Source organism: Rhamphochromis longiceps, linkage group LG10, assembly GCF_057381845.1.
Source record: "Rhamphochromis longiceps isolate RC_006_pf linkage group LG10, R_longiceps_female_GT1.1, whole genome shotgun sequence".
In the NCBI taxonomy this organism is placed as follows: Eukaryota; Metazoa; Chordata; class Actinopteri; order Cichliformes; family Cichlidae; genus Rhamphochromis; species Rhamphochromis longiceps.
The window spans coordinates 9,905,419-9,917,533 of record NC_140566.1 but is presented as its reverse complement, the minus strand read 5'-3'; the positions used below and the strand labels follow the sequence as shown (position 1 = coordinate 9,917,533).

Here is a 12,115-nt window from a genome sequence, read left to right as displayed (position 1 = left end):
GTTAAATAAAGACGATTCTGATTCTGTAGTAAAGACAGTGCCTAAATATACCAGTCTCAGCATTTCCTTGGTTACTTGTTACTGCAACTCCTCTGAATCACTATAATCACTTTTGTTATATGTGCAGACATGTTTCTGTCAGAAGATGCCTGAGCTGAGGAGTTAGAGGCTGGAGCGAGATTGCTTCAAGGGCACTCTCGCAATCTAGAGTGTAACAGGACTGAGCTAATGTACAAATCTAGGGAACTTCTACTTTATATTTCCCCCTGCAACTGTATTCTTTTACTCCGGCACACTTCAGAGGAAAACACTGAAAATTTCATCTCCCTGCTTTTACCTAACAGCCTTCGTTTTTGGAACAAATCCATTATTTGTGTATGTATGTATGTATGTATGTATGTATGTATTATTGTAGAGTAAAAATCGAAGAATATTTTTAAGTTTGATTGAAATTTGATTTTATCTTTGACTGCCTGAGGATAAGAATAAAAGAATCAGATGATGATTCTGATGATGATCAGAATCGTCACGATTAAATATAAAGAAATCATCGGCAGCTTTCAATGGCAGAGATTTCTTACAAAATTGTCTTGTTCCCGTTATTCAAACATTTTTTGTAATAATTTTGAAACAAAAAACACTCTGCGAGGCTGTCACGTTAGACACAGTATATTGTTTATTTCTCCAGATCAAACGAATTGTCCTGGCGGTTAAAAAAACAAATACTCAGCAGATGAATGAGCCGTATACAGTACACAGTGCAATGCTCTGCTTTTTATGTTTACTTTTTTACATTAACGTTTAAGATATAACAATCTAATGTTATAATGTTTAACAATGCAAAGGCCCAATTGCCTAAAATTAATTTTCAATTTTTGAAATGTTGAGGCATTATTTTTCATTTACTAAACTAAATTAATTTAAGTTAATTTAAGTTAATTTGTAAATTTTTGTAGTAAACTGTAAATTGTAAATATTGTAAAACTTTTCTTCTGTCATTTAATGGTCGGGCGTTGTACAGCTACAAGCATTTCACCCCCATGTCATACTGTGTATGGTTGTGTGTGTGTGTGACAAATAAAATTTGAATTTGAAAAATTTGAAATGATCCTGCGTCATTGCTTACGTGTTAATTATTAATCCTGCTGCACTAACGCTTGAAGACCTGTAGATGTCAGCCTCCAGATTCAACTGAAGCAAGCTTGCTAATGCACACATACACAATTTCAGTGCTTTGTTACATTAAACCCTACAGTTGCATTATAAGTACACAGAATTTAGTGTCTGCGTCTTTGGGGCTTGATCGGTTTTGCTTGATGTGCAGTTCAGCTGAGTCACAGCCTGTGTTTCTAATGTCAACACCGGGAGTCTTTGTAGAGGTTACAAGACAGCATCGTGAAATCTCTCTGCAGCTGCGTGGAAATGAAAAACCACTTAAATCAACAGTACAGCAGAACCGAGTTATTTATAATATGTGCAAAGGATCCGTTCATGATGACTGTCTCCTGCTTTGTGACATGAAAACAGACCATGCAACATCTGGTTGGAATCAAGGTCCAGGAAATTAATAGTAGCGTATTGATCCTTTGAGTGTGGTCCGAACGCCAGATACACCGTAGCTAACTAAAATGAAAACAACATCTAGACTTTTGAAGGAAATTTCTGAAACCATTTTGCGAATATATATATATGGTGTCTGCAAAACAGCGAGGCAGCTGCTTTCAAAAAGTTGTGTTTTTTAATGTAATACTTCTGCTGATTATCCTAATTGTGCATGCCCTTCATACAATGATAATTAAAAAGAACATTTTCAAACAAGAAAAACCAAACTGAAACATGAACCCCCTGGAAATGAACTGAATCTGAAGTGACTTAAAAACAAAAAGTCAAAAGGCTGTATATATTTCAAGTTTTGCGAGTTTTTGGATTCACAGTACTTTTAACAGTATATTGTAAAGGGGGAAAAACTACTACTTATGGGATATATTAATATGCCTAAAAAATATGTGTCAGAAATTGCACCTTTATAGATTTCCTGACACTAAAAAAGGTCAAATGAAAGTTCAGAGTAAAGGTTAGAAGGTAAAGGAGATTTAATGTGATAAAGAAAACATGTTGCATTTGATGCAGTTTTAATTGGATGCATGGCACAGGTAGACTGGCCATTGGAAAATTGAAAACTACATCCATTCGGGTGACTTTTACTAGAATTCAAGGGTTAAAGTTTATTTTTGCTAGTTTAAGCATCATTTCAACATTCCCAGAGTCTTTCCCTTGGTGCCAAGGTTTTTAAAGATGTCACTCACCCACAGTTTCTCTCATACTATGACACAGAAATGCAGATACATGACAATACATTTCTCTTTGTTTGTTTTAGTTATCATAGCCAACTAAATGGTCCTAACACTGACAAATGATGACAAGTGATGTCATGAAATATAACAGCTGTCTCACTAATGATTAAAAATAACTATAAACTAGTAAAAATGACTGAATATTATAATGAATAGTTTGTCATATTCAAATCAGCTCTTTTGGATTTTAACTGAGACAAGAAGTGAGCTCAAAAAGTTACTCAGTTTGAAAAGTTGCCAGTTTTTGCCCCATCTGTGAAAACGCCTCAAAATGGATTCAGTTTCCCTTGAGTACACAGTAAACGCAGTCACTGGCTGGTTCAATCAGTGGTTTAGCATTAGGATGTAAAGGTCGAGAAGAAACACTAGATGAGAGTCTGATTCTCAGGATAACAAACCCTTGTCCTCTTATCTTTAGATTTTGAGTCTCATTCTCTGTTGAAGACCTTTATGTTACACTCAATATTACGTCAAAACCACCCCCCACTTCCTCTGCTCAGCAGCATACTGAGGACAACATGACAGACCACAGTCCCCACACAGATTCTTCAGCTGGGCAGAAATTAAAACGTTTGATCTGAATTCTGAAGCTGTTTGTTTGCGCTGCCTAAATGGGGCTATTGTATGCAAATTCTTTGCACAGAGGCATATGACCTCCCCAGTGCAGGGCAGTGGCTAGTGTGAGGGAAATCATTAGCAATGCAAAGTCATGGTGCTCTGATACTCTTGTTCACAGTCAAAGACTGGAAAAAAAAAATCTGATCTGGTGATGCTAACTTAAATGTTTCTGGATGCACTTTATTTGCAAGCAGAGCTAAGGTAAGTTCATTTTATTGATGGCTTTGTTCCTACATCATGTGGCTGCGCGGATGGACAGTTTAAATAGTTTCTTTTCAGCGTGTTCATTTATTCTGTGCTCATTGGCAGATCATGCTTAGCTGTTAATGTCACTTCACACTATATTCACAAGATATGATTAGGATAAAAAAGAAAATGAGACTCTTTTCCAAACATGTTCTTTTTGAGAGTTCGTCCGAGAAGTGATGATCAGACAACATTATTTATTTGCAGACCTTGTTAGTTATTTCTATCTGCCTGATCAGTGAATTGTGTGAAAACCTTCTAAGCTAAGAAGCAGAAGAGTCCTTCTATGTAACTTATCAACGTCCTTTAGGAGCACAAATGATTTTCCTGCCGGTGAGTGGAGACTATCCAAGAGTCTGTTAATCCAGCTACAGTTGCTCATTTTGCATGCAACACCATGGCTACTGGTGAAAGCATGTCACATGACACATGGTGCCAGACCTCAGTATTGCACTCTTAAGTGGGCTGCCAGCTGCAGAGGGGGGCAGAGAGGCTTTTTTCCTTCTCTGGACTCACATCCATGCCAAACCAGCGGGTCAACATTGTCCTCCACGCTGCCTCCTATGCCTCTTACACCTCCAGCTGAGCCCGGTAACAACTCCAACATTTACTCTAGACTCAGACATAACAGAGCAATCAGTAATGATCAACACCAAGGGGATCAAACATGCTACAATTTAAGACTAAGAAGAATCATAGGCGTAAAAAAGAAAAAGCTGTGATGTACTCATTACTATTAATTTACCAAGTCCAGCCAAAGTGTGGCTGCACCATGTGTTCTGATTTAAGTCAAGTGTGCAGGTTGCTATTATTTAAAGTGAATAAGTAAGACAGTATTGTGTTTATTAAGTTTTAAGTTTGCTGTTGAAAAGTGAAACTGAAAGTCTCCTTTGTGTCTGACTTTGACATTCAGGAGAACTTTTAGAGTTATATTTCCTGCCTTTTTAATCTAAAGTATTTTTTTCTTGTTCTAAGTTTGATGCATAGATCATTTTCATGTGCATAATCTTTTACATAATATTTCCTGATGATTTTCAAGCAATAGTTTTAACTTAAGTGTCACTCTAACACCTTCAGAAAGAGCTGATGCATGATGATGTGTGCAAATTGTTTTCTCATAATCCATATATATTCAGTTTTATGTCACAGAAGGCAATAAGTACAAACAATCCTCACAACAGAAACTGGAGGGAGATTTTCTGCTTTTAGAAAAAAAAAAAAGCGCTTTTTCACTCAGAAAATTAACCGAATGATCAACAAATCAATTATTTCGTGAAGCTGCTGTTGTGAAGTTTACTTGTACTGAAGGGCCAGTAATTTTGTGCCTGTTATGTCACAAGATGGGATTTGTTAGTGATTTTTTTATAAAGCAAATTTTTAAGTATTTTTAGGAACTTCAAGGGAATTTTGGTTAAACATGCAAGAGTCCTGCAAGTCCTGAGGAGTTAATGTGATGAAGTAATTTATACATCAGGGCAAAGGGAGGATATACTGAACAGAAACACAGGGGGACTGATCCCGGGTAAATTTGCATCGGTCAACTCTCCAGAGTATAGCCTTACACACGGGATTTACTGTACATCATTTGCATTGCTTCACTTGCTAATTTTTGGTTCTACTTTTTTGGAAACAAATTGTCCAAGTGAGAGCTTGGCAGACCTTTTTTTAAGATTTAAGAAGCCTTCATTTTTGCCGAATGGCTACATGCGAAGAAGACAGTCTTATTTGAATGTCTAATCTCAAACAGTAAGAATTATCATAAGATCAGATCAGAGAAACTCTTGTCATAGCAGCATACATATAATAGACAACAAAGCAATAACATAAAAAAGCAGAGAAATATAAAAATGAATATAAAAAAAGAGATGATTTTTATCTTTTTTTTTATCATTTTATGGTTTGTTTTACATTATTGTGTTGATTTGCAGTAAAATTATTTTACAATAAAAAAAATTTAATTACAAAAAAATTATATCATATGATTTTTGTGTTTGTTTGTTTTCAGACCCGGAACCAAAGATGAACTGGGCATCATTTTATGCTGTCATTAGCGGTGTGAACCGCCACTCCACCGGCATCGGTCGAATCTGGCTCTCCGTGCTCTTCATTTTCCGCATCCTGGTCCTCGTGGTTGCAGCCGAGAGCGTGTGGGGCGACGAGAAGTCTGGCTTCACCTGCAACACGCAGCAGCCGGGTTGCAACAGTGTCTGCTACGACCACTTCTTCCCCATCTCCCACATTCGACTCTGGGCACTCCAGCTCATCCTGGTCTCCACTCCTGCCCTGCTGGTAGCCATGCACGTTGCCCATCGGCGTCATGTTGACAAGAGGCTCTACAAACTGTCGGGCCGGTCCAACCCGAAAGACCTGGAGCAGATAAAAACACAGAAGATGAAAATCACTGGGGCCCTGTGGTGGACATACGTCATCAGCCTTTTGTTCCGTATCATCTTTGAGGTCACTTTTATGTATGTGTTTTATATGATCTACCCTGGTTACAAGATGATCCGGCTGGTGAAGTGTGACTCCTACCCTTGTCCCAACACGGTGGACTGCTTTGTGTCGAGACCCACAGAGAAGACTGTCTTCACCGTGTTCATGTTGGCTGTGTCAGGTGTTTGTATTCTACTCAACATTGCCGAGGTGGTCTTCTTGGTGGGGAAGGCTTGCAGCAAGCATTTGCACAATGCTGGAGACTCGACTATGGGGGCTTGGATCCAACAAAAGCTTTGCTCATTCTAACAAAATGCACAGCAGCACAAAGGAGACATATAGTCAAAGGAGCTTGCAAAGAAAAGCGTCTGGACTTCTTTAAGTTGCTTGAAGACGTTTCACCTCTCATCCGAGAAGCTTCTTCAGTTCTGAACTGAACTGAAGAAGTTCAGCTTCTTCAGTTCTGAACTGAAGAAGCTTCTCGGATGAGAGGTGAAACGTCTTCAAGCAACTTAAAGAAGTCCAGACGCTTTTCTTTGCAAGCTCCTTTGACTACGATGACCTGGATGACTGAGAACCTTCACAGACAAAGGAGACATATAAGTGACCATTTAGGTAACAACTACTGATTAAACTTGTGAGGTTTATATCATGGCGATGCTTCACCGGTTCAAATGCAGAAAGCCAGCAGTTCATGTTTCGACAAACATTTCTAGTTATAATGGATAGCTTGGTGTTTGTCTGACTGCAGATCAGTTAAAAACACTTAATAAACCAATATTTCCACTGACCACATTACAGCCTTCAGCTATCATGGATTTGTTTTAATCTTTATCTTGAAATGAAACTATAAAAGCTGCCCAAAGTCATAGCAAAACTTCCAGTTGGTTGAGAAAAGTGTATTGTGGGCATGGTCATTAATAATATTTTGTTATTTATGTGACACATAATCACAAACACTGATGTGAGTGAAATTATACTAATACATGCATGTAGTAAACATGTTGCATTTCATATGTATTGAATGGGGCAGTCACATTATTTGAATTGGCGGTTCAATACTTTCACTTGGAAAGACAGTAATAGAAAAAAAACTTGAATTGCATTTTTTTGTGTGAAGCTTTCTTAACATGGTGATATTTCTATTTAAATGTATTTATTTTGAAAGTGGAATGTTTCTGTGTTGTCCATACACAACAGAATAAAATCAACCAGACTTTAAACTAACTGTGCTGTTTTTACCTACTCGGTTAAAGGGGATTTGTTCTGACACATAACAGATTGAAAGCTGTTTAAGCGTACTCTGGCAGGACTTCCCGGCTCTGTGGAAAGGTGATAGAATAAACGACCAGCGGGCGGTGGTTAACGATAGGTACAAATAAAGCTGAGGCCACAGAGGTGCCGGTGTCAGAAATGTGACTGAGGGAAACAAAATATGTGAACGAAACATCCTCACGCATTTCACCCCATCAACTCCACCGTGTGTGAGATCTTCAAAGTCACCTGCGAAGAACTGTCTCAGGTGTTATTGGTGTTGGTGTTATCAGTGGACCCACCATATAGGAGTTTCAGTGTGTGGATACCCCCATAGACAGCTGAACCTGCTGTCCCAGAAAAATGAGGTTGTTTCTCTTTTTATGGAAACCATCACCACACATTATTCAGGAAGGCAAATTAATTTACAGTAAAATGGCTTTAAGTGTGCTTATTTTGCAGATGGCCTTCCGCAAAACACCCCAAGTGAAAGTGATTTTAATCCAGTATGTCTTTTTTCACAGTGTTATTTTGTGATGAGTAATTGTACTTGTGTACAGGTAAATAAACTTCTGTTGTCTTTTCTGATGCTTTAATAGAGGGACCTTAAGTCTAAATAGCATAATTAGGTTAGTACACCATCCTCTGTATGCAGGCATCATTTTTTCAGGTATTACTCCATGCAGTCTTCCTCCGTGTAGCACTGAGGGATGGCTCTGTGCCATCTAAAGCTCATCCACGCAGTCATGGGTCAGATCACCATAAAAGTGGCAACAAAACCACTCCCTTCACCATGAATTATATTTAGAGCACAGTGGTATGTAGGCTTAACCTGCATCCTCACTGGACTCCTCAGCTGCCACTCAGTTCAACAGAAACACCTCTTGACAGCGAGGATTTTAGACTTTTCTTCTCACAGGAATGTTTTCATCTGTGCTGAGACAAGACAAGGGGTTTAGCTGTGGTGGCTTGTTGAGGACTGGGCATTGATAAGGTCAGAGTAGGAGGGAGGGCACCAAGCAGAATCCCAGAGAAAACTGCCTGAGAGAAGTTTATCTTTGGTGCTGCAGTTTCCTCAGCAGCTCAGGAGAACATGGCCTTGCTGTGAAGTGAAGAGGTCAAGTGACTGAAAGAAATGAACTTTATCAGGTAGGTCTTTCTTAATCTTTCTGGGATGTTACTATTGCTTCGCTAGCAGAATTATTATGAAGAAAAAATATGAAAGGAATTTTGAACAGAGTGAAAGAACTCCACATTCAGCTGTGGTAAAAGAAGTTGATCCATGTGACCATGTGACCATATGGATTTAAATTTTTTGATTTGTTTTTTGATTTTTTTAAAATAATCACTCAGGACATTTTTAAGTATTTTTTTCAAGTTTATTTCTTTTCTAAACCGTAACAAATATGATATGAGATCTAAACTAGACACCTAATTCTGGAGTCGGAGTACTGTGTCACAAGATCAGCGTCGATCCTGAGAGTCTCACCCAGGCCGCTCCGGGGCTATCTCTCAAACACAACCATCTGTGTCCCTGCACTTTTTATCAGATCGTTCTGACAAACATTTATGAGTACAAACGGGTGAATTCATGATCAGCATTCTCTGGGAAAGTTGAACGTGGGATTTCTCAAGACCAATACTAAATGGATTCATCATACTATATGAATTAACTACATATCTAAACAGTAAAGCAATCAAACAGTTTACACTGAATGTGTGTTTTGTTTTGTTTTAAAATTAAATGTGTTTAAAATGTAAAAACCTTGAGATGAATCAGTGACATTAAAACTGCACTTGACTGATTTTATGTCGTGTTCTCACATTTAAATGTGTGGCACACTCCTCGTCAGAATTTTTAAAACGGTTCATTAAAAAAAGTCTGAACTGCACTAATAGCAATGTTATCAGTTAGTTATCCAACATGGTATTGTATACTGCAAAGTACAAGTATGACAACATAGGGGAATTTTAGATTTACATACAAATCAGACTCATGTACCCTTGACCCTGTGCTATGGTGGATTATTGTGCTATACACAATAACATGAAAAGGAAAGTTCTGATAGGACTCCATGTAGTCCTGCAAAAAACTAAATGCACCTTCCCTATTTCCACAGGAACTGAGAAGGTAAATAGCAGCTAGATACTACTAATAATACGTCTTTAAATGAATAACTAATTAAATAATCATCAGCAAGTGGGACCACCTCTGTAAAAGTAGAGGTTTTGGTAGTTTTAACACAGTGCCACACTTCCCTGCATGCCCAGGTGTCAAATGTGAAATTTTATGATATTTCATTTAGAAAAGGACCAAACTTGCTTGAAAGGAAAAAGCCTTTCTGCAAAGAACCTGGCAGCATGCCTTAGGTTTGCAAAGTTGCATCTTTGCAAACCTAAGCAAAACCCCTTATACCAGTTGTCAAGCAGTGGTGGAGGGGTGATGATTTGTGCTTGTTTAGCAGCCACAGCCTCTGAGATCCTTGTAGGCACTGAGATGACCATGAACTCCTCTGTATACCAAAATATTCTAGTGTCAAACGCGAGGTCATCTGCCTGACAGCTAAAGCTTAGCTGAAATTGGCTCATGTAACAGGACGATGGCAGTCATTCACAAATGTGCATGGAAACGTTCTTACCCTGAGCAAAAAACAAGTGTGCACTCAAAATCTCTATCAGAGTTATGAAACGTTGGCAATGGAATATTTTGTTCTTACCCCCATGGATATGTTCTGAACCAACAGGGCTTATGCAGTCTCCATATTATCTGCATACTGCCATGCTCCCATTTCTCTACACAGAAAAATATGTTTACCTGAAGGTAAATTAAAGAAAGTGGAGACAATACATATTTCCTCATATAGAGATTTAGAATTCTGATTAACATATAAACTATTGTATGAACAAAACAAGCTGGTGGGAACGTTTCCTGAGCCTTATTCTAATTTTGCATGTGCAAATATGACAGCTAACAATCACCTTATAAAAGTCCAGTCAGTCAATCAACTAATTTGTAAATATCATCATCATTTCATTTACTAAAGCTTATCACGTTGTTTTTATGGTAATAAGTGGTGATATGGTATGGTAATAAGTTACTTGACAGGTTAAGTCTGCCATATTACTTAGTTTATTCAAATAAAACATTTCCCCCTCTACTTACAGGCCTTTCTTCTGGTTTTGCCAATAAAGCTGAGGGGACAGTTGTAAGACGGTATGGCTGACTGGAACTTGTTAGGGAAGCTGCTGGAAAGTGCTCAGGAACACTCCACTGTAGTGGGTAAAGTCTGGCTGACAGTGCTGTTCATCTTCCGCATCCTGGTGCTGGGGGCTGCTGCTGAGAAGGTGTGGGGCGACGAGCAGTCCAGCTTCACGTGCGACACCAAGCAGCCGGGTTGTCAGAACGTCTGCTATGACACGACCTTCCCCATTTCTCACATCCGCTTCTGGGTGATGCAGATCATCTTTGTCTCCACGCCCACTCTCATTTATCTTGGTCATATCCTTCATTTGGTCCGCATGGAGGAGAAGGAGAAGCAGAAACAAAAGGAGCTTGAAGACCAGCAGCAAGTATTCTGCCATAAGGACAAAAAGCCCTCAGTTAAAGACAAACAGGGCCACGCACGTTTACAAGGTGTGCTACTGCGGACCTATGTCTTCAACATTATTTTTAAGACCCTGTTTGAGGTTGCGTTTATTGTAGCTCAGTATTTTCTATATGGGTTTGAGCTCAAGGCCATGTACACCTGCGACCGCTGGCCTTGCCCAAACATGGTGAACTGCTACATCTCCCGCCCCACTGAGAAGACAATCTTCATCCTTTTCATGCTGGCTGTGGCCTGCGTCTCACTGCTGCTCAACCTGGTGGAAATGTACCATCTAGGTTTTACAAAGTGCCACCAGGGTCTTCGTTGCAGGAGTTCAAAAGCCGCACGTGAAGGTTCCAAAGCCCTGAGTGAGCCGGTCATGCCCTTTGTCCCAAACTATAACTACTTTGGAGGTCATTCTGCTGTGCCTGAACTTTTCCCTACAGACTCAAAGTACAGCATGCCAGAGCCAAACTCTGCTTACAGCCCCTACAACAGCAAGGTGGCCTACAAGCAGAACAGAGATAATATGGCCGTGGAGAGGAAAGGCAAAGCGGAAGAAATTGATACAAAGGGGAGAAAAATCTCCAGTCCTGTCCTTGAGATGTCCATCGAAAATCAGCGTAGAAACAGTCAGTCAAGCAAGCACAGCAACTTCAAGAGCAGGATGGATGACCTGAAGATCTAAGAATCTACTGAATATTAATGCAAGAAGACTCAGGAAAAATTGGAGACACCAACATGTAATAATATGTAAAATATGAGTGTGAAAGACGTTAGAAGAAAAATGAGGTAAACACAAAGCAGATAAAAGGCTGGAAGCCAAGATTTAAGAGCACTCAGGGAGACACGCTGGAGGCAGAGCATGTGTAAAGTATTGTGATTATCATGTGAAAAATAATAACAGCAGGCTTCAGTGAAAACATCTTACTTCTACTTAACTTCAACTGGAGGTTGAAGCCATTTCTTAGATCAGATAATCTCCTTATGTTAGTAACAAGGAAGCTCATAAGAAAAGAGCAAGTGTTTAGAAAGCTGGTTTAACCTCATGACACTATTTTACTTTGTTTCCACTCTGAGTCTGACAGATACATGACCAGGGGCCCGTTCTTCGTACCTCGCTAAGTAGGTTAGCCGGATTAGATTGTTGACGATTTCGCGTGATCCTGGATCAGTCGGTTCCCCGAAGCTCATCCGGGACTTGCTGTCATAGCAACAGAGCCGTAAGCGTAAACCTGCTCGGGAGCAGGTTTACTTTATGTAAACAGGATTAGATCGCGGCCACGCAGGTATGTCCGCGTCATCATACGAAAGCAACAGCGATATTCCACCACTGTTTCACCATAAATAAATAACATCAATGTAACTAAAGACAATGCAGCACCTGATCCATTTATTGATTTCACACAGGTCATTTCCTAAAAAAGGGAAATGTACTATTAACATTCTATTACATGTATGTGATTATTACAGATTTAATTCATATTTCAGAGTAGCAATTGTAAATTACTTCGTGTAATCAAGATGAGAGACCACGGCTATAAAAGCGAAGGTGGATTTGGGAAGCCTGTCGCAGCCATGTCCTGTCCGTATACGCGAGCCACCCATTGCGGAAGGTGCAAG

The 12,115-nt window shown here is 39.3% G+C and overlaps 2 protein-coding genes across 3 annotated transcripts; both read left to right on the top strand.

Moving 5' to 3' along the window:
- Nucleotides 1–2,982: 2,982 nt before the first annotated feature.
- gjb1a (gap junction protein beta 1a) lies at nucleotides 2,983–6,862 on the top strand. Of its 2 annotated transcripts, XM_085420102.1 has the most exons (3): nucleotides 2,983–3,173; nucleotides 3,529–3,809; nucleotides 5,224–6,862. In XM_085420102.1, exons 1-3 carry the CDS (start codon nucleotides 3,136–3,138, stop codon nucleotides 5,958–5,960), a joined length of 1,056 nt encoding a protein of 351 aa, XP_085276228.1. In that variant the 5' UTR covers nucleotides 2,983–3,135; the 3' UTR covers nucleotides 5,961–6,862. The 2 variants fall into 2 exon arrangements, with proteins under 2 accessions (XP_085276228.1, XP_085276229.1); XM_085420103.1 differs by lacking the exon at nucleotides 3,529–3,809 and having other exon boundaries at nucleotides 3,022–3,173.
- A 654-nt stretch (nucleotides 6,863–7,516) lies between these two features.
- Nucleotides 7,517–11,261, top strand: gja2 (gap junction protein, alpha 2). Its single transcript, XM_085420101.1, has 2 exons — nucleotides 7,517–8,054; nucleotides 10,071–11,261. Exon 2 carries the CDS (start codon nucleotides 10,122–10,124, stop codon nucleotides 11,178–11,180), a length of 1,059 nt encoding a protein of 352 aa, XP_085276227.1. The 5' UTR covers nucleotides 7,517–8,054; nucleotides 10,071–10,121; the 3' UTR covers nucleotides 11,181–11,261.
- The last annotated feature ends 854 nt before the right edge of the window (nucleotides 11,262–12,115 follow it).